At 39.1% G+C, this 21,950-nt stretch overlaps 3 protein-coding genes and 1 long non-coding RNA gene across 4 annotated transcripts in view; 2 read left to right on the forward strand and 2 right to left on the reverse strand.

The window, feature by feature from the left end:
- LOC143362001 (uncharacterized) overlaps window positions 1–16,149 on the reverse strand; it is a 242,330-nt gene extending 226,181 nt beyond the window's left edge. Inside the window, exon 1 of the mRNA XM_076801772.1 lies at window positions 16,031–16,149. Coding sequence (XP_076657887.1) covers window positions 16,031–16,147 — 117 coding nt within the window. The 5' untranslated portion in view covers window positions 16,148–16,149. The remainder of the gene's footprint in view (window positions 1–16,030) is intronic.
- LOC143362193 (uncharacterized) lies at window positions 4,329–5,180 on the forward strand. Its single transcript, XM_076802146.1, has 2 exons — window positions 4,329–4,669; window positions 4,746–5,180. The coding sequence occupies exons 1-2, from the start codon at window positions 4,379–4,381 to the stop codon at window positions 5,115–5,117; spliced, it is 663 nt and encodes a 220-aa protein (XP_076658261.1). The 5' UTR covers window positions 4,329–4,378; the 3' UTR covers window positions 5,118–5,180.
- LOC143362198 (uncharacterized) lies at window positions 7,115–7,887 on the forward strand. Its single transcript, XR_013083614.1, has 3 exons — window positions 7,115–7,349; window positions 7,695–7,779; window positions 7,875–7,887. It is a non-coding gene; the product is annotated as an uncharacterized LOC143362198 (long non-coding RNA).
- Window positions 16,150–19,905: 3,756 nt separating the features above from the next.
- On the reverse strand, window positions 19,906–20,712 carry LOC143362256 (uncharacterized). Its single transcript, XM_076802257.1, has 4 exons — window positions 20,667–20,712; window positions 20,346–20,594; window positions 20,169–20,272; window positions 19,906–20,079 (listed from the first exon to the last, which is right to left on the reverse strand). The coding sequence occupies exons 1-4, from the start codon at window positions 20,710–20,712 to the stop codon at window positions 19,906–19,908; spliced, it is 573 nt and encodes a 190-aa protein (XP_076658372.1).
- Between the last annotated feature and the right edge of the window lie 1,238 nt (window positions 20,713–21,950).

Below are 21,950 nucleotides of genomic sequence, written 5' to 3' on the forward strand. Positions count from 1 at the left end.
GCAATCGCCCTGGAAATTCTTTTTAGCAATAAAACATTTATTAAGGATAATAAACATGTATGATTTATTTGAAAACTATACATACGTTTCGTAATAAAAATTATTAAACGAAATAATGGACCATTTGTGGCTCACAAAAATATTCGGACACGTATTATATTTCTCTGGCAATCGCCTTCTGGGGACGCGATATTCGAAGATCGGGAAAACGTTTGTTTATAAACAGAATCTTGTGGATGTCCATGCCACCTCACTGCTGTCAGTAGTAAACGTGAATTCGTTCAAAATGGGTCGCAAAGGAAAGAATACGAGTTTCGATGCGCGACAGCTTGTAATTTTTCATCGAGAAAAAGGAAAAACCTATCGCGAAATTAGTGCAATGCTTCGTATAAGTAAGAGTACTGCTGCAGATATCTGTCGACGATTTTATATTGAGAATCGCATTGATTCTATTCCGCAAACTGGAATACCAAGTCTCTTATGTACGAGGGAGAAAAGCAAAATTATTCGGAAAGTGAAAAAAAAATCCGCGCTTAAGTGCTCGAAAACTAGTTAGTGAACTATTAGGAGAAAGCTCCAAAAATGTTTCAGCCGAAACAGTTCGGAGAGTGCTGAGGCAAGCTGGTTACAATGGGAGAGTAGCTAGAAAGAAACCATTTATCAACGAAAAGAATAGGAATAAACGAAAAACCTTTGCAAGAGAGCTAATTTCTAAGGATGAGACATGGTGGAAGGATGTCATATTTGCTGATGAAAGCAAATTCAATCTGTACAATTCCGACGGAAGAACTATGGCGTGGCGGAAAGCGAATAAAGAGTTTAATTTTGAAAATACAAGAGGTACAGTGAAACACGGCGGAGGCAGCGTAATGGTCTGGGGTTGCATTTCGTCATATGGAGTCGGTAACCTAGTGTTTATTGACGGTATCATGGACAAAAATCATTATTTAAATATACTCAAAAATAATTTAATTCAAAGTGCTGAAAAGATGGGGCTTAATAATACTTCTAAGTTTTACCAAGACAACGACCCCAAGCACAAGTCACGTATTGTGCAAGAATTTTTATTATACTGCTGCCCCAAAATTCTTCATTCGCCGCCCCAATCACTGGACCTTAATCCTATCGAGAATTTATGGGATGAATTGGATAGAAAAATTCGAAAAACCCCAATTACATCGATAGCTGAATTAAAACAAAGACTTGCAACTGAGTGGTCGAATATAACTGTTGAATATTTAAAAAAAATTACAAACAATATGCCAAACAGGTTAAGACATGTTCTTAAACAAAATGGTTATGCCACGAAGTATTACACAAATGTTGTAATGCTAAATTACATTATCTAAATTGAAAAATTAATATTGTCCGAATATTTTTGTGAGCCAAAAATTGGACATTATTTCTTTTACTAATTTTTATTATGGAATTTATGTATATTTTTCAAATAAATTATTTATGTTTATCAACATTAATAGATCTTTTATTGCTAGAAACAATTCCCGGGACGATTGCTTTATTAACAAAGGAATTAGTAAGTCGTAAAGTTAGTTATAGCTAGTGTCCGAATATTTTTGGGAGTCACTGTACATCCCTCATCATCCTGTATTTCGGCCCGGGAGCGCCACGTCACATTTACGCGTCGTGTTTAACGCGTCAAGCTTGACCGCTAATGGTAATTGGAAAAATTGGAATTCAGTTTACACCGGATTCAACTCGCTAAAAGCTCTCTCTCTGCCTCGCTGGACCGGCCTCGATTCCAGCCCAGGACCGATCGAGCTGCACGGTTTTTGCGATGCCTCCTCTCACGCTTACGCTGCGGTCGTTTATTTGAACACCACCTCCAAATCCGGTACGACCATCGTCTCTCTATTGGCAAGCAAGTCCAAAGTTGCTCCGATATCCCCTGTGACGATACCGCGCTTGGAACTGTCCGCTGCTCTGCTCCTCGCGCGCCTTCTCGAATTCGTTCGGAATTCCCTGAGCGATCGCGCAATTCGTGCGTTTGTTGGAGCGATTCCACTGTCGCGCTCGCGTGGTTGCGCGACGGGAGGCGCTTAGTTGCGCACAATACGATTGCGCACATATCTTTTGGACACAGTATGATTGGACACAAGAAGAATCGGAAACGTTTCAATTGCGCACACGAAAAATCGGACACATCTCAATTGCGCACAAATAGAATTGGAAACATATTTATTGCGCACAGATAAAACTGGACACAAGCGAATCGCGAACAAATAGAAATGCGCACACTAATTTTAGACAGTGATGGAAATGCGGCCAAGTCGTGATTAATTTCGGGTTATGTGCGCTTGATGTTAAGTGTCAAATCCATGTTTAGGATTTCCTGTGATGAATCTGTAAAATTAACCGAAACTAATTAATATTTGAAGTGTTAAAATGAATGGTTTTTAGAGTCTGTAGTAAATGTTAGGATATAATGATTTTACTCGAAATATGATATCGATGAAGTCTATATTAAAATATAAAGTTTATGAAAGAAGAGTACAATAATTAAATGTGAATATAATATATCCCACGGAATGCATGAATTATACAATTTTCGAAATTAATCTGATTGTGAATTAAAATAGTGACAACGAAGAGCGAAGAACTGCAAAATTATACAAATGTGTAGAATTGCTTTCAAGGCTCCTGAATAATTCTGTGTAAAAAAGATAATTTAGATAAGTATATTCTACCTATAAAACATAATCATTTTTGTAAGGAATGAATACGATACTTTGTGATTTTTCAAATTTATCTTTTACATGTGGTGTACGAAGCAGAACTATTAGCGGAATTATTTTCATTTCAACTTGGACAGATCATGATTATTGCGGGAAAATGTTTTAACGGTGAGTAACATGTAACTTGTGATCTTGAAAAGTATTATATTCTCAAATAAAAAGCATTAATAACTTAATTATATGTTACGTACATGATCGTGCTTTTTACAATTTGTTTTAAAACTGTTAATCACCGTGTAATGTCACGGCAGCTTTTAGAATGATAAATGTAAATGGAGATTGAATTTCCCCAATCAGATGTACGTGCTTTTTTATAGACACATAATCACTTTTCTTATTCATTTTAACTACATAATATACAGTGAAAAGTGAACCTTGCGTTTGAGCTTTAATTCATGTATTTTTTCAATGTATGAAATAAGTAAAGGAAAAATTAAGTAAGCAGTGCTGCGTAGAATTCAAATATACTTGAAAAATTATAATATGTAAATAGTTTAACATTCTATAACAATAAAAAGTGGGAACTTAGTAAACTTGACTCTAAACAGTTCTGTATTTATTTCATTTTATGTTTTGTAAAGGCTTTTTTATTGATAAGTACTTGTTTAGAAAGTATACAATAATTTTCTAGTCACAGAGGCTACATTTTTTACCATTTATTAGATAAACTCAAAGTATCTTATGATATACACTAATTTTACTGTGCATTAGTTTCTATTATGTGACATACGTAGTATGTAGTAGAACATACGTGTTTAAAATCCATTTTTATTAGCTACAATAGTAAAAATGTGTCGCTGTTATAAAAAAATTGTCGATGAACTTTGAAACATGAAAAAAATTTTCTTGACAGAAAAACATGAAAATGAAAACAACTATTTTTTTGTACATTTTTTAATCTGTAAAAGTAATGAAGACATTAAAATGGATAAGATAAACGAAATACCTGGTATTCATTGTAATATGTAGTACAGACATAATACTGAATGTATACATTATGTATGAACGGATTATATAATAAGTGGACTGTTTTTAATTTCTCAGAAAGAACATAAAATGTTAAAAAAAAATGTACTTCCGAAAGGTGTTTGATATGAAGGGGGACATAATGTGATACATGTGATGTGTGTGTGTATTCTTTTACGTACATATATTATATCTCTTATATATATTATATTTTATTTCTATTCAATTTTATACAATTTGTATTTTATTTCCATTCAAGATTTTACCTTCTAAACCACCAATTGCACAACTTTATATTATTCACATTGTATACATGGATACTGTAAGTATAATATGCATTATTAAAGTATGTTATTTTAGTTTTTATACTATAATTGTATAATGTGTATAGGCAATATTAGGAAAATTGTATTTTGACTATAAAGGGTAACGAAAGAATTTATTCCTGAATCACGAGTAACGATATTATTTGAAGAAAAATTATTTATTAGTAACGAATAAATCTGTATCGTAATAAATAAATTCTATCTTTTGTCATTCGAAATTTTTACGTTTGTTTTAAATATCCCATTGTATCATTATTTATTTTGTTATTTTACTACAAGCATAAAAGTGAATACAATTTTTATTCGTTCCCTTTAATACATGTTAACTGCCCTATGATCAGGGTAAAAATGCACATCGTATTGATAGTAATACCAAATTTTAGAGCTTGTATTATACTTATTAAAGTTTTGCTTTCGAAGGGAGTGGGTACAATATTTATATTGTGCGAAACATTAACAAAAGCTATGTATATAGCAATATGGAGGAAGATAAAAGAATTAGCTCCAATGCTTCATAAGAATCTGAAGTTTACGATGACTGACTATGAAACTGCAGCAATGATTGCATTGGAGCAGCAGTTTCCATCGAGCAGTGTAAAAGGCTGCTGGTTCCACTATAATCAGGTTTATATAATTTTATAGGGAATAAAGTTTCTGTCCATAAAAAGATATAATTTTAAACTAATTGTACGTTTTATAGGCTTTATTACGAAAATGGCGCCATTTAGGTCTCACAGATGCACCAACTAAAGTATTGTCAATGGCAATGACTTTAGCTTTAGCTCCTGCAGACCTCTTTGAAAAAGGTTTCACTGAAATTGAAAGAGAAGCAGCTTTTTTTACCGCTGAGCATGCTGCAATTAAAATTTTTATCGAATACATACGATCCACGTGGTGGCCAAAAGCAGAAAAAGTTTCAGTATATGATTGTCCTATGAGAACAAACAATACCACCGAGTCTTACAATAATGTTGTTTCATTGAAGCTAGGAAGAGGAAAAAAAACATATGGATATTTTTGGGTAATTCTTTCATTAATTTTATTTCGTTTATGCATTTTTATTTGTGTATAAAACAAAATTTTATAAAACGATTTCTCATCCAAGCTAAATTAACTGTAAACTTTACAGAAACTCTAAAGCAACTAATAATAGATGAAGAAATTAAAATAAGAAGACTCCATGAAGGACAATGTGTACGTCGTAAAAGCAACAAGAAAAGTGTAATAAGAGATAATAAGATTGGAACACTACAAAAACATCTTGCTAGTGGAAGGTTTGATTTTGTCCTAAATGTTATGCTTAGGTTCCTTAAACTACGTCTGATTGTTTTCTTTATAATGCTTTATAAAATACATAGATTAAAAAATATAATTACACATAAAAGATATTTACTTATTGTTTTTTAGATTAACTTTGAAAGAGTTTTTATTATCGTTTCATAAGGGTCATAAGATATTAATGTATGGAGATTGTGAAGGTAAAGTATGAAAATTGGTGTAGACAAAAATAGGGATTGTTCTAATCGCGCATTGTTTTCATCGCACATTAGTTTTTCCCAGAACCGCAATGACCTCAGTCAAAATAAGCTTCCATCCGCCTTTACTTTGAACTGTTAACACATTCACGACTGGCGGTTATCGAGTGAGACTTTTAGCTGTGTACCGCCTATAGCTGAATACCGTAAGGTTAAGAACGTAGGTCTACGACTACGCTATCGGTATTTAGCTACAGAATTTGAAATGTCGTAGGACTACGTTACCTGTCTCGAATGTGTTAATAATTTAAGCACGCGGGACTGGTTAAAACGATGTGTAATGAGGATTCTCATAAAAAAATCATTTAATCTCATTAAGAGATGTTTAAATCTCTGATGTTGATGTTTTAATCTCTTTTATTGATTTACTGAGGTTGCAAAATTTTCAACATTTTACTTATACGTAGACATCATCTAATTAATAATGCATTAATATTAAATTAATAATCACTTTAATAAAATATATAAAATATTTTCCTTATTTATAGCGGATCATGTTTGCACTACTCCAGAACCGATTTCTGTTATAGAAAATGAAATTACTGATCAAAATCAAAGTAAGTTAATACTTAAGGCGGTAGACTCGTTTCCAGAATTGCAAGGGTGCAGGATGCGCGTTCTCATTTCTCGATAATACAAAGATGGGATTTTTCAGCAGTGAAAAGTGCTAGATAAAAGATTAATCAAGGCCGCGATCGCCCTCGATAGTCCTATTTTTACGTTTATGAGGCGTAATTTGCATTATTCGGCAAGCATGTACCTATGAAAATAGCTATATGCGCAGTTGTATGCTTCTGAATAATGCAAATTGTCTACTGAAAACAAACTTTTTGTATTGCAATCCTGGTGTTTTGGATCTTCGTTGGGTTCCGTAACGTTGGAACCTTTAACTTACGATCGCGAAATGTTCAAGAAATAAAGTCGGAATTTGTGGGAGAGCTAACTGATTTATTATCACCGTCACTGCGATTCTCGGAAAAGAGGAAGAGGGCTCGACGGATTGCCGTGTATGTATATTGACGGGGCTCTCTCCCCTCGCCGCGCACCCCGAACTACTCGGTCCGCCCGAAGTGTGCGGGGAGAGAGAGAGACGAACCGCGACGACGGCCGAGTCCTCAATACAAACAAAATTCGGCAGTCGCTAATTTGCCGTGTGTGCGTGCGGACGCACAGCGGCACCGAACAGCTGATTGCTCGGACACCTGGAAAAACGACTTTACTTGATTAGAGACATATTTAAGACGTCTCAGTGCTGTCTGGGTACAGTAGAGAGACAACATTTAACCAAACTATAATAACAACCGGTAAATCTACAATCTTAATAATTATTTAAATAATTCCAGGCGCATATAAAAAATGTACGAAGAAAAGAAGCAACGAAGAATTGGAGGACAAAAGTAAAATTTATATGGACTAAATTTAGTATTGCTAGAGAAGAACTCATTTCTTACTAAATTGTTTTTTACAGATAATCTGAACGTACGTGGACATACACAATTGCTGGGCAAAAAGGCTAAATTTACAAACTTAAATATGCCACTTGTAATATTGGAAAAACTCAATATTTGAGTTTTTAACACAATTTTTGGCGATTGGCCTTTTTGGGTGTAGGGTACGGCTATCACTAGACAGCGGATGCGATAATTATTTACTAAGAGATCTTCAATATTTACAACGAGATTCTAATTGACTTTCACAGATGGGTCATACCACGCGAAAACGGACACATTTTGGAGTTAAATTTCGGATTTTGTTCAAATTTAAATATGGTGACTTTTTGATATATTAAAAATTGTTGATTATAGAGACATATAAGAAAACGTGTTACCCTTTTCTCATTGAATCATAAGTCTAGAATTATCATAGCGATGAAAATGAGTCTAAACATGACATCATTTGGACTATCTTCAATAAGCTTATAATTTTTATCGTAACATTACGTATCAATAAAAATTGTTCGATTACACTCGAGTTTGAACTCATTTTCATCAGGAAAAGTACCTCAATTCACTCGTAATAATTTTATGAAGGTATATTGAAAAATCTAAAAGTTTAAACTTTCAATCGTGCGTGATTCTCCATCTGCTTACATTGTATGTATACCGTTTTTTCAGTCGCTGGCTCTTCGACTTTCAGAGCTCGACGCTCGGTATTGTACACGCTTACTTGCGATGCCTTTTTTAACCAATTAGTTCGCATGTAAGTCATAAATAAAAGAACATTGGGAAAATTACTTGCTATATTGTCTGCCTCTTCTTGTATAATTAATATGGCTTGTTGAAACTTTGTTTCAGGTACTAAAGCCGGAGACATTGCCATACGCACAACCGTATTAGGTACATTAGTCAAACCAAGCTTGCGCCACTTTCGAAGAATAGCCTGCAATATATGTATGACAAAAAATGTATATTTCTATAACAGACAAAATTGTAATATGTATGATAACATATAACTTCAAACAGTATCACAAACTTGACAATAATGAAACCAGCAACCATGTATATGTGCATTAGGAAATAACTCGTGTAGAGTTGTAACAGCGGCTGCTTCATAATCACTCATTATATTATTATATTATTATTTGCCAATTCAGGTATTAAATTAAATATCTTTTTCCATATAGCAGCATATAGTGTAGCCGCCCGTCTTTCACATAGAACAAGTATAGTTGCAATACCCTGAAAAAAAGCAATTCTTTATGTTCGTGAAGGAGCATTGGATACAATTTAAGAAGTAAATCTAATATAAATTATGTTTTACATTATCCATGCAGCGTATATGGATGGTGTAGAGCTGCCCCATGTGAGGTTCCTTGGGTAAAACCTAAAATTACAGACGACTACTATTATTTACTATTATTATTATTATCTATTAAGTATATACACATTAAAAGTTTACTTTGAAAAGTTTGATATACTTGATATAAACATCTAAGTTAAATAGCTTCTGTAATTTATATAACATAGTATAAGTATTGTAGTTATGTAGATTTTAAGATAATTAAATCATTAAAGAATAACATTATAAAATTTCTAAGAGTTTTATGCTACTTACTGCAAATATTCCATCAACGAATATTTCTTTTGATTTCTTCAATCCTTCCAGCAACCCATCAGTTGTAATTATTACAGCGGTTTCGTCTTTTAATGACTTCACAAGACATACATTTAGATTTTCCAATGGTTGATAAATTTTCATCTGGCCATACAAAATTTCTAAGGATTGTGGAATTGCGGGTTTGAAATTAGCTCTCTGTCTGTGCAACGTTGGCCTTAATTTTGTAAATGAACAATAAGCTGCAGCATCTGGATGTCTTTAAATAAACATTTGTATAATATTTCAATGAATTTATCGATATGTGACACTGTCAACAATTAATTTTTGTGATTTTTTAATGTGTTTTAAATACCACCCCCCCCCCCACGTTTTAAAAATCTAACACAAACTAACTCCGTATGGTTGTTCTTTCCTGTGTACACCTGCTATCCCTAATCATTTCTGCAACATATTCAAAAATCTTTGAAATCGGTGAGAGTGTCACATATCGATAGGTAGATCAATATTTCTCCAAAAAAAGTTAATAAAAGAAACACATAAGAACAGTAAGCATAAACATACTTTCTACAAACATCATCAAATATTTGTTTAAATGGGATCAATGTCTCCCGACTCAGCTTCGTCATTTCTTGTATCATCAAATACCGTGTAGCAAGATATTCTTGACCAGGGTGATTATGGGATTTTATTAACGAAACAGAACCATCGCTAAGAGTCATTGCAGCCCCACAACATCGTGTAGTTCGTCGAGTGTTGCACCGATAAATGTTTTCACTGCGATTATCTTTATTGTAAGAATAATCGTTGTGTATATAAATAAAAGTCCCTTTCGCTTTCCCTGCGATTTTTTCCATCTATTAACAATATACGTAGTTTCAGAAAACAAAATATTATCGTCTATACAATGAATTTTGAACAGCCACAATTAAACAAATGTAAAAAAAAGTGGTAAAACATTAACGACATGGTAAAGTTAAGATTACACATTTTATAGAAATGAATATAGAAATACGATAATTACCTTGAATAATTGATTCAAACAATATATTGTGATATTTGTTAGCTACGCGTTGCGTGCGTAAAATTGCGTCCATGTAAAATAACAAATGATGGTCGCTGACTAAACAAATGCTTGTGACGAACATAAAAATGAAGATATACTCGGTTTTGGTTTGGTTTCGTTTATTCTTTTCTTTATGATATTATCGATGATATAGAAACTTGCCGTAAAATTAGTTATAACAAAGAACATTGTTGTTAAAAATTTGTTTACATCAACATATCCTACTCATCGAGAAGAGAAAAAGTTTGAAAGGAATTATATGTCGCAACAAGTAGTTATTGAGATATACGCTGAAAAAGAATGTGGAACATTTTATCTTGATTATTTTTGTCTATACGTATAATACCACAAAGTCAAATTCTGCAAAAACTTTTTCAGCTTGTATCTCAATAACTATTTGTTTGCGAAATAGGGTTTTCTCAAATATTTACCCAAAAAACGAAATTACTTTCCGAATAACCCAATATTAATTAAATATGCAGAGTTTGCCAAATAAAGAGTTACAAGTTGTTTACTGAGAATCTAATGGTGGTATTCGTTGCATCTTTCTATTAAATTAATTAGTCCACAGAGGCTAATCTCTTAATACACAACAAATTATTTTGACTCTTAAAGTTTTTTAAATGGAAAGCGGTATCAATTTACATTATTGTGATAATTCTCATCAAACTGAATAACATTTACCTGAACCATTTTTTTATTGTGACATACTACGTATGTCACATGATAGAAACTAGTGCACAGTAAAATTAGTGTATATCATAAGACACTTTGAGTTTATCTAATAAATGGTAAAAAATGTAGCCTCTGTGACTAGAAAATTATTGTATACTTTCTAAACAAGTACTTATCAATAAAAAAGCCTTTACAAAACATAAAATGAAATAAATACAGAACTGTTTAGAGTCGAGTTTACTAAGTTCCCACTTTTTATTGTTATAGAGTCTTAAACTATTTACATATTATAATATTTCTTATTACTTTACTTATTTCATACATTGAAAAAATACATGAATACAAGCTCAAACGCAAGGTTCACTTTTCACTGTATATTATGTAGTTAAAATGAATAAGAAAAGTGATTATGTGTCTATAAAAAAGCACGTACATCTGATTGGGGAAATTCAATCTCCATTTACATTTATCATTCTAAAAGCTGCCGTGACATTACACGGTGATTAACAGTTTTAAAACAAATTATAAAAAGCACGATCATGTACGTAACATATAATTAAGTTATTAATGCTTTTTATTTGAGAATATAATACTTTTCAAGATCACAAGTTACATGTTACTCACCGTTAAAACATTTTCCCGCAATAATCATGATCTGTCCAAGTTGAAATGAAAATAATTCCGCTAATAGTTCTGCTTCGTACACCACATGTAAAAGATAAATTTGAAAAATCACAAAGTATCGTATTCATTCCTTACAAAAATGATTATGTTTTATAGGCAGAATATACTTATCTAAATTATCTTTTTTACACAGAATTATTAAGGAGCCTTGAAAGCAATTCTACACATTTGTATAATTTTGCAGTTCTTCGCTCTTCGTTGTCACTATTTTAATTCACAATCAGATTAATTTCGAAAATTGAATAATTCATGCATTCCGTGGGATATATTATATTCACATTTAATTATTGTACTCTTCTTTCATAAACTTTATATTTTAATATAGACTTCATCGATATCATATTTCGAGTAAAATCATTATATCCTAACATTTACTACAGACTCTAAAAACCATTCATTTTAACACTTCAAATATTAATTAGTTTCGGTTAATTTTACAGATTCATCACAGGAAATCCTAAACATGGATTTGACACTTAACATCAAGTGCACATAACCCGAAATTAATCACGACTTGGCCGCATTTCCATCACTGTCTAAAATTAGTGTGCGCATTTCTATATGTTCGCGATTCGCTTATGTCCAGTTTCATCTGTGCGCAATAAATATGTTTCCAATTCTATTTGTGCGCAATTGAGATGTGTCCGATTTTTCGTGTGCGAAATTGAAACGTTTCCGATTCTTCTTGTGTCCAATCATACTGTGTCCAAAAGATATGTGCGCAATGTGTACGTGCGCAATCGTATTGTGCGCAACTGAAGGCCTCTCGCTTGGCGCTACGTGCCCTCGGAAGACAATCCGGCCGATTGTGCGTCACGTGGAATACTCGGGGGCGAGCTCGAGACGCATTCTCTGTGGTGGTCAGGACCCCCCTGGCTAGCCTCATTGGAGGAACAGTGGCCTTCCGAACCCACGTCTGTCACGTCGGCCGACTCAGTCTGTGGGGAGGCAAAAATTACGGTATCCGTTGCTTCGGTTCCCTCCGAACCATGGGACTTGTCGTCCAGATACTCGTCGTGGCCGAAACTTCTTCGCGTCACTGGATATCTGTTCAAATTTGCGCGGGCCTGTCGCCCTCGCCACTCTCATTCGCTCCATTCCTCTACGCCAGGCCGAGCTCTGTCGGTCGAGAACTGTTCCTCCGCGCGAACCTTCTGGATCCGTCGCATTCAACGCGACTGTTTTCCGTCGGAAGTCGAAGCGCTCCGCCTGCACCGCGCGCTCTCCCCAAAAAGTTCACTGTCAGCTCTCGATCTGTTCGTCGATGACGACGGAATCCTTCGGGTCGGTGGACGTCTTCGACACGCTCCGTTGGCGTTCAATGTCAAGCACCCTATCGTACTTGCGTCACATCCATTGGTCCTCCGAATCGTCGAACAGGCTCACGTACGGTCCTTCCACGCCGGTCTTCAATTGACCTTGCATACGCTGCGACAGACATTTTGGATTCTCCGTGCTCGCAGTCTGGTCAAGAGCGTCATTCACTCCTGTGTTGCTTGTGTCCACGAACGGGCTGCTGTACCAGCTCAGTTGATGGGCCAACTTCCAACTCCTCGCGTCTCCCCTCCGTCCAGGTGTTTTTCTCACTGCGGAGTAGACTATGCAGGCCCGTTTCAAACCCGCGCGTCATCCGGGCGCGGTATTACCTCGCGCAAAGCGTATATTGCGCTTTTCGTCTGTATGGCCACTAGGGCGATTCATCTCGAGCTCGTCTCCGACTATTCTACCCCAGCCTTCATCCGCGCCTTTGATCGATTCTGCTCGCGACGTGGAATACCTTGCGCGATGTATTCCGACAACGGGACCACGTTCGTCGGCGCGGACCGAGAATTATGTCGAGCGTACCGAGCGACCATCCGGAACTCGGAATTTCTAAATAAAACCGCCAGCGACGGTGTCGCCTGGCATTTTATCCCTCCCTCCGCACCTCATTTCGGAGGGTTGTGGGAAGCCGGAGTGAAGAGCCTCAAGCATCATCTGAGGCGGGTTGTCGGTGCGAGAACTTTTACCTTCGAGGAGTTTAGCACCATGCTGTGCTCCATCGAATGCTGCCTCAATTCGCGACCTCTAGCGCCCTTGCGCGACTCTGTGGACGATTTTGATGTCCTCACACCCGGGCATTTTCTGACAGGCTCTCCGCTCACGGTATCCCCACAACCGTCCGTCCTCGATCTGTCCGAGAGTCGCCTCACTCGCTGGCAGCTCGTCAGATCCGTGACGGAGCAATTCTGGAAGCGCTGGGTGAGCGACTATGTCAACACCTTCCAGCAGCGAAGCAAGTGGCGACGGGAGCAACCGGCAATCGGACTCGGCCAGCTCGTCTTAATGCGGAACCCCACGCTCCCCCCGTGCAAATGGGAACTCGGTCGCGTGAAAGCCGTGCACCCGGGAGCTGACGGTCGGGTCCGCGTGGTCACCGTCAATACCCCTTCCACCGAGCTGACACGTCCGATTGTCAAGTTGTGCCCGTTACCAATTGTTTCCGCTTCCAATTAGAAGCTCATTTTGTACATATCTCTGCGTTAGTTCTAAGCTCTGCGTTAGGTTTAAGCTCTGCGGTAGTTTTAAGATTGCGTGCGGCTAGTTTTAAGATGGGTTGAAAGCAATGTTTCAAGGCGGGCGGTATGTTCGCGATCGCGCGAACGTCCGCGGTGGGGTTTTCGTCTCGCGCTCCTCTTGCCCCGCCGTGACGTCGGCCGCCGAACGCGGTGTCGCGGAAAGCCGTTACGCCAGCTCGCGTTACCCCCGTCTTTCCCCTCGGGATCCATCGATCGCGACCCAATAATCGATCATGGATCATCGCATGATCCAAAAAGGACCAATACGCGACTTCCAGGAAGGCAGAATTCGGTCGCGCTACGAATTCTGCTTCCTTCTTCGCTGTGCAACCGTCGTGCGACTCGGTCCTGTTTCTCTGCGCTCTTTCTAATCGTTGGGTTTAAACTCGTTATTCAACGCGTTATTCTGTATATATCTTGTATATTTCAAAGTACAGTGTTCGTACATTTTCACATTCATTTCACGTTCATACAGTTCAAAATACAGTCCACTTTCATCCAAAATACACGTGTTCGTCACAGACTCTTTTTCACTCAACTTCGACGCACAGCGCTGTGCGATTCCGGCTCCTCCTCATTCCAAGTATCATTCGGTCGGCGACCTTTTCCGATACAATATCTTTTTTAGTTCAAAAGTTATAGCAAAATATGCGCCTCGCCGAACCGGGAATCGAATGCGCTACTTCCAGACATAGTTGGGCACTATTTAGATAACAAATTATTTAAATAACGATTCGAATAAAAGATACTTTAACTTTATTCGTTATTCGAAGGTTCGAATAAAAAAAGTATCTTTGTCGAATAAATAATTTTATTCGACGAGAATTTATCCGATGAATAAAGATAATTTTTTTTTATTCGAAGCGGATTTATTCGAACTTGGAATAATGTTTTCATCTTTTATCTGTATCTTTTATTCGAAGGCTTCGAATAAACAGCAACGAGGTCCGACGAGAGCCGAACTTCAAAGACCCAGCGACTGACAAACGGCATACAATGTAAGCAGATGGAGAATCGCGCACGAATGAAAGTTTAAACTTTTAGATTGTTCAATATATCCTCATAAAATTGTGACGAGCGAATGGAGGGGATTTTCCTGATGAAAATGAGGTCAAATTCGAGTATAATCGAACAAGTTTCACTGATACGTAATGTTACGATAAAAATTACAATCTCATTAAAGACAGTCCAAATGATGTCGTGTTTGGACTCATTTTGATCGGGATAAACTCTTCAACTCATTCGTATTAACAATATTGTTCTGATTAAAAACATAAAAGCATAAATTGCCAATAATGCTCGATTCTCCATCTGCTTACATTGTAGGCTGTTGGTTGGTCAACGATAATTTTCTGTAATATCGAGCTTACAATAATCTTATACTTTTTGTCAAAATTTCATTTTCTATTTAAATTAGTTTGTTATTGAAACTCATTAATAGTTTTAAATAGTACTTGAAATATTTTAAATGATATTGAAATATGGGAATATTACAATTTGGAATATTTCGTCGTTAAATAGCCTAGCCGGATGAGGTAGTAAAAAATGCCCTTCAACATTTTTGAATGGCCGTTGCGCCATTCGATTTTTGGTCAACTTTTTCCAATTAATTGCATGCAAAAATTTTGAAGAAACTTGACGAATTGCGGTTATTGATATTCATATTTGAGAATTTCTACATACATTGTAACGCGCGCACCAGTCTTTGACTGCTCTGTCCTTCGTTATAGCATTCCTACACGGCTCCGAAAATTATTCGAAGTCGAATAAACCGCCGAATAACGACACAGATGAAAATGAACACTTTAGTCAACGCTAAACATGAATCGCTCAACTCAATGAAAAATGATCTTTATTCGTCGAATAAATTCATTACATGTGAAATAGAGATAACATAATTATTTTTATTTGACGCGTAACAAATCATTTTTTATCTTTTATTCGCTGTTTGAAATGTCTATTTCAATAAAAATTTGCCCATCTTTGCTTCTACAATTATATTATTTTATATTATATTAATTCATCCACGTGATTCTCTCTCAAACTCTATACTATTCGGAATAGTACGTTAAATAAACGCTACTCTGGTTTTCAACATATTTCTGTTCCCATAGATCGATTCTTGGAACAATTATCTATAAAAAAAAGTGTAAGGAAATAATGCTTGTTCATGAAATATTTTGAATTACAAATTAAGGTATCTCATGTGGAAGTAGAAATTGATTTCCCTAAAATTATGCTTTAATAATTTCTTACGTAAAATATTATTACGAATTTTTCGTCCTTGATATTAGTTTTACTTTTAATATTTTAAATCTTAAAAAGCAACATTAAAAAAAATATCTGTTTAATTTGAATACGTTTGTCGGAGAATGTAACATTTGATAATCGATATGGTTCCGTGATGATTCACCTTCTCACCGACGAGAATTTCCTTAGTGGTCTTCTGCACCGACGAGATACCGTCGTTGGCCTTCTGTTTCTTACTCCAGCCAAAATCTATCCTAGAGGGCAGTAGAAAACACCGCATTTTTCGAGCGACACATTCTCCCGTAAGGCTGGCAGTCTTTATATATATCTCGTCGGTGCCTATAGTCATAACATCAGATATGTACATAACTCGTCAATCATTTGTATTTGACCAGATTTGATCATTTTTGTGGATCTAGTTCCAACATTTATCGTTCGTCAGCGTAGAGGGCGTAAGAAAACCAGTTGTTTACATGTGAGACACGAAATCCCATATGGTGATTGGTCTACACCTATACCTCGTCTGTGGTACGACGGGAGAGACAAAGACACGTGGCACCACAGCGCGGCGAAGATGCGCGAAAGAGAGGTTGGTGGGAGAAGCGTTTTGTCTGCGGCAGGAATCCGTGTCCATCAGGCAGGGCAATTTCCCATGTATAATGTATTGTAGGTGCTACATGCGCTTCCGCACCTCGCCGTGGCGATAGCGTCGCCAGCATTAGCCGTGTGCGAGCGGCAAGAGTGAGTCGCCTCTCTAGACTCTGCATGTTCGAAGAGTCGCGGCGGATTTGCCGCCGTCGAGCACTTCCGTCAGACTTCTGTATCAGCCTTGGTCGTAGCAATACGTTAAAATAAAGTTTCTGTACGTATACGCGCAGCGGTGATTTTCCACCCAGTTTCTGGTTGTAGACCGTAGTCTAGTTATTCAGTTAGTAGTCTTGAAATTATTTTCTGGTTCAAGTATCCAGAAATATCGCAGTCTGCAATGGTCCGCAACAATGGTCGAGGTACATTCATGCAGCAGTGGTTTTGGCAGAACGTCAGTCACATCCAATCACGTTTAATCACGTGATGTGTGTAGGGAGTTTGTCCCGCTCACCCGCCGCTCCCCTAGGCCGTCCCCAGGGGAATCGCCAACACGCCGTTGGCAACACTACATCCTCACCGATTGAGGAAGAAGGCGGTAAGTAGGTGTGTAGCGTGGCCAGTTGACCACGCGAACATAGCTTGCAACGAGACGTGTGTGACTCGTTGCGAGTCGTTTTGTACCTTAGCCCGCACCAATCACCGCGCGCCAATCCGCGAAATCCAGCCCGAGCGCGGACCAATCGGCGTGTGCCGAAGATTCGCGAACGAGCACACGAGGTCCGCGTTCGGGCTATAAAGATCGCGACGGAACCAGCCGAAGAGGGAGTTGGTCTGGAGCAGCTCTCGGGTGAACACCCGAGCCCAGATCCTCTCGCAGCCGCGCTGAATCGTGCTAGCCGCGGTATACTATCGGGCGAACACGACGAGGCGCTGGAATCGGCAGAACGTAAGTGGGTTTACGTCCCCTACGCGAAACCGACACCGCGACCGGATCCTGGGAGGCAGTCGATCGCCGGCTTGCTCTTGTCAGAGCACCGAAGGTACGACACTCCGGACCGTCATCCCCACCGCTCGGACCTGTTCCCGCGTCCCGCTCTCCCCTCTGGGACCCTGCGTCGCGCTCCGCACGTTTAGTCGTCGACCGGCCGCAGCAGCGTGTGGAACTCGCCTCTCGGTATACTACCGGAGACGAGCGACCACGCCGGTTTCGGGCCGTAGGCATTAGGTTTACGTCTGTGCCTACGTGCTCGAGCCGCGGTCGGGCGGGGACAACGGGTGGGGCGTTCCGCGGATTCCATACCCCCTCCTCTCCGCGCCCCGCGTGCCCAGCCCACGGAGGAAACCAGGGCCAATTCACTATATATCTCGCTGGGCCGCGGTGGTAATAACACCTCGAGAGTCAGGAGAGTTCGGGATCGCGCCGAGAGCGCCCGACTCAGGCACCGCTACAGCGAGCACTGCTCGCCCGCGCTCCCCGCGTACCACGCGCTCTACGCGTACCGCGATTTTACCCGAACCGCGCCGAGGGCGTCCGAAGACGAGCACCGTTCCAGCGAGCCCGTCTCGCCCGCGTCCAGCGCGTATTATTTTCCGCGTACCGCACCGAACCTCCGCGAAGTCTACCGGAACCGAAAGCCGTACCGGCGCCCCGCGGTTAATCTAGGCTAGTTCACGCGTCATTAGGATAATTAATTTAATTAGGTTAAGCTACCCGCGTCGGGCATCCACTCTCACGGATCGTTCATTTGTTTGTTTGATTATTTTTAGGCCGGTGGAGAGGCAAACGGCCATCGCCAGCCCGTCGCCGGACCGTCCGGGAATCCGAGCGAGTAACGAGCGGACCGCTCCCCGTTTCTTTTCTGTTTCTTTTCATACCTCTATCCACAAACATATATTATTTCTTTTATTACACACCAGTTACCATCATTAAGATAATAAATTAGTTTTGTTCACCATTAACGCAGATTGAGTTATTAAACCACCTCATCCTCCCTCCCCGACGAACCCTGGTCGCTGAGCGAATCCAGGGGAGGGAACGCGCGCCTCGCTCGCGCCTCAACGCAAGCGAGACGCCACCGTTACAAGCTAGAGATATATAGTATCGATTAATGGCGCGGAGAGGCAAATTTAAATATAAGATGTAATCGCGTATTTCATACATACGTATTTTATTTGGGCGCGATAGTTTAGAGTAGGTAAAGAAAGACCGGGAGAGTTCCATAGAGATCCTTGACGAAATTCGAGTCGGCGAGACTAATTGCGGAATTTAGAGAAAGTCACGCAGCCTCTTAGAGTAGCTTCTCCAATTCTACATAAATTAGGGATAGTCGAAGTCCGGAATCAGTTAAGGACAAGAGGTCATAAATTCTCAGTCAAGGACCTCTTGGAACTCCCTCGGACCTCTCTCTCGTTCGGTCCCACATGGCCCCACGTCCCTCGTTTGGCGGGGCTTCACCCTCATGCGTACCCCACTCCCGTGCGTGCGCTATTAAGATCCATCCACTACCAATCACCATCAAGCAGCAACCGGAAGACGAGTGATCCGACGAATCAACGCCTAGCCAGAAGATCCCAATTTTCCTATTGGCTAAGGAAGCGAGACGAGAAGGAAGAAGCTGGAAAAGGATTTGAAGCTCCAGGATGAGACAGAACTCATTATAGAACCGAGGGAGTTACATCTCCAAGAATTTCTAAATAAATCTTCAACAATTTTCGCCATTTTACTCTGTGTACTAAGTTATTTGTGAACCTCCACGAGCAGAGCGCTTCAGCGCTCCACGGGCACTCGAACCCACAACAAAAGTCCCCATCCCACCACACTGCGACGCAACAGGTGTAAGTGGGGCACACGTGTGGCTGCCATTTTCAATAAAGTTCAATCTCTAGTTTTGTTACTTTGCGTAAGCCTTTATTTCACCACATGTTTCCGATCCTGATCACTGATGCTCTGGCATTTGAGTTTGGTAACGGTCTCGCAGCAAAACCGCTACGTGTGCTGTAAACGTGATGCCATCTAAGTTAATTCCCTCGCAAGTGTACTAACCGGTCCAAGGCTATACATAAGAGTTTTCTTTCCTAGTGCCCATCACTGGCTTCAAGGAATATACACATCTAAAATTTTCCAGAAATTTGAAAAATTATTTAGTGCTAAAATTATTAATGCTCATACACAAAAATGCCAACTTCAAACTTTTTAGGAAAGAACGCGACGGGTTCCCAGACCAAGTCGAGTACGTTGAGCCGAAGGCTCTTTTGTTAAAAAAACAGTGCCTACGGCGAAATCGGACGCGTTCGTTACTAAACGTAACTCCGCACTGGTGCGGGGATGTACAAGGAGAATGGCTTTAGTAAAATCACTTTTGATTGTGTCAAATGCCTGCTTAGCCTCGCGGGAACAAATTTCTTCGAATTAACAAAATATACATTCAAAGGCACCTACACGGAAGCGGCTTAGGGAAGATTTCTATAATAAAAATTTGTCATGCCTAAGAAGCGTCTCAACTCGACAACGGTTTTCGGCTTCGAGAAGTTTATGATGACTTCACCTTTATTTGCCAAAGAGCGAATGCTCCTCCGGAGTTGAAGAAGCCACGAGTATGTCGTCAATGTACAGAAAGACAAAGTCTAAATCGTCCAACGCACGTTTAATGTAACACTGAAACGATTGACTCGCATTTCGAAGACCGAACGTCATATATTCGAATTCGAATAACCCGAAGGAGGTTGTGATCGCGGTTTTGCACATCTTCCGGCGTAACCGGAATTTGAACGCTTTGTGCAAATCTAAAGAAGAGAATATTTTCCTTCTCGAAAGATTCTTTGAGCAATCGTATAAATGGGACGTCGAATACTTATTCGGAATGGTAACGGCGTTTAATTTTTGTAATCACCCCAGACTCGCCAAGTTTCGTCCTTTTTCTGTACCATGTGCGTCGGACTAGCCCTGGGGCTACTAGAAGGTCGGCAAATGCCAGCCTCACACCATAGGTTGAACTTTTGCTTTGCAGCACAGAGTTTTTCCGGCGCTAAGCGACGCGCACGTGAAGAAATGGGTGGCCCCTTCGTAAGGATGTGGTGAAACACTTCCCTCCAAGAGGGCGGAATAGGATTCGAAGTTCCCGCAATTTCTGGAAATTGAGCTAGAATTTGTGAACATTCCGTGTCAGAGGCAGCGGTATGGACAGAGTGGATTAAAGCTCGTGACACAATACACCAGTCAGCGTTTGTGAATATCAACTTTATAGTTAATCTGGCCATAATGCCAGAGGAGATCCGCTCCAATAATGGGATGAGGGACGTTAGCAATGTAAAAGTGCCAAATTATGACCTTCCTCAAACCAAGATTAAGAGTGTGAAACGATTCGCTAAAAGTATCTCCACACGAATCATTGGCCGCAACCAACTTAAGCTGACCCGGCTTGCAGCGTATCTTTGGATCTGTGGAAAGCAGAGATAGGTCTGCGCCAGTGTCGATTAGGAAGATTTGACCGGAAATACGGTCTCTCATATGGAGACATCTGCAATCACCTACGCCTTCACCCACAGTCTTCGCGCGGCCAAGTAAAACTAGTTTTTTTGAGAATTCCTCTCATTCAATTTAACACACCACTGTTTACAAAAAGTGGGATTGTTCGGAAACTTCGTATGCACATAACAGAGTATACGCGCATTACTAGGAGTGACTTTAGCGGTCGAGCAAGAACGCGAGTTCGAACGCGAACAACACCTGAATATGAACTCAGAGGATTTATTTCTATTATTGAAAGGGAGTGTCTTTAAAAGAGACTTGTGACGGTTACAACAGAGGCGCGAGACTTCCTCCCGCCGAACGCCGCGCCGACCACCACTCCACTCCCGCTCACCAGCGAGAGCGCCGCGAGCACGCGGCTTGCACAGCCTCCCGCTGCACAGTGGTCCGGATCGGAAAAGTAAGTGACATTTAGCCCAAAAACGAACTTTCTCGTATTGATATCTAATAAACGAACATTATTTCTTAAATGTCCATGGACCTCGAAAATGAAAAAAGTAGTACAATTTAATAAATATTACAGTTGTAATAAACATTGAAACCTGGACGTTTTAAGAACAGCATTTTTCTCAAAAAAAAATTGCTTCTCTTACTGTAAATAATCTATTTAAAAAATAATATGGAATACAGAAGGGAACATTTGTAAAATTGTTTACGTTCAGAAAGACAGATCTTCTATGTTTCAAAAAGCTCCGTATCCGGACAAATCGTAACATTTTCAGTATATTTTTCAGTAAACCCCTTCAAACGACTTTACAAGTTATTGTTGTTCAAACTTCACGACGCGTCTTACAGTACATGTATACATTCGTATATTTGATTAAATGTTCTTTAAATATGTACATTTTTATAATAGTTTTACGTTTATACCTGAATCAAATTATATAGCCATTTTAAGAAATAATTTTTTATTATCTTATTTAAGGAAGATAATAAACAATAACAGTTTTTTAATGCTATTGGTATA

The sequence above is a fragment of the Halictus rubicundus genome, chromosome 16 (genome assembly GCF_050948215.1).
Source record: "Halictus rubicundus isolate RS-2024b chromosome 16, iyHalRubi1_principal, whole genome shotgun sequence".
In the NCBI taxonomy this organism is placed as follows: domain Eukaryota; kingdom Metazoa; phylum Arthropoda; class Insecta; order Hymenoptera; family Halictidae; genus Halictus; species Halictus rubicundus.

Excerpts from the sequence above, each read along its gene's own strand:
- LOC143362193 (XM_076802146.1), top strand. The coding sequence starts at position 4,379 with ATGATCAGGGTAAAAATGCACATCGTATTGATAGTAATACCAAATTTT. Across the intron at positions 4,670-4,745 it reads GCTGGTTCCACTATAATCAG|GCTTTATTACGAAAATGGCG; the intron begins GTTTATATAATT and ends TACGTTTTATAG.
- LOC143362256 (XM_076802257.1), bottom strand. The coding sequence starts at position 20,712 with ATGGCCAGATTAACTATAAAGTTGATATTCACAAACGCTGACTGGT. Across the intron at positions 20,595-20,666 it reads ATTCACAAACGCTGACTGGT|CTCAATTTCCAGAAATTGCG; the intron begins GTATTGTGTCAC and ends CACAAATTCTAG. Across the intron at positions 20,273-20,345 it reads CGAAACTTGGCGAGTCTGGG|AATCTTTCGAGAAGGAAAAT; the intron begins GTGATTACAAAA and ends GATTGCTCAAAG.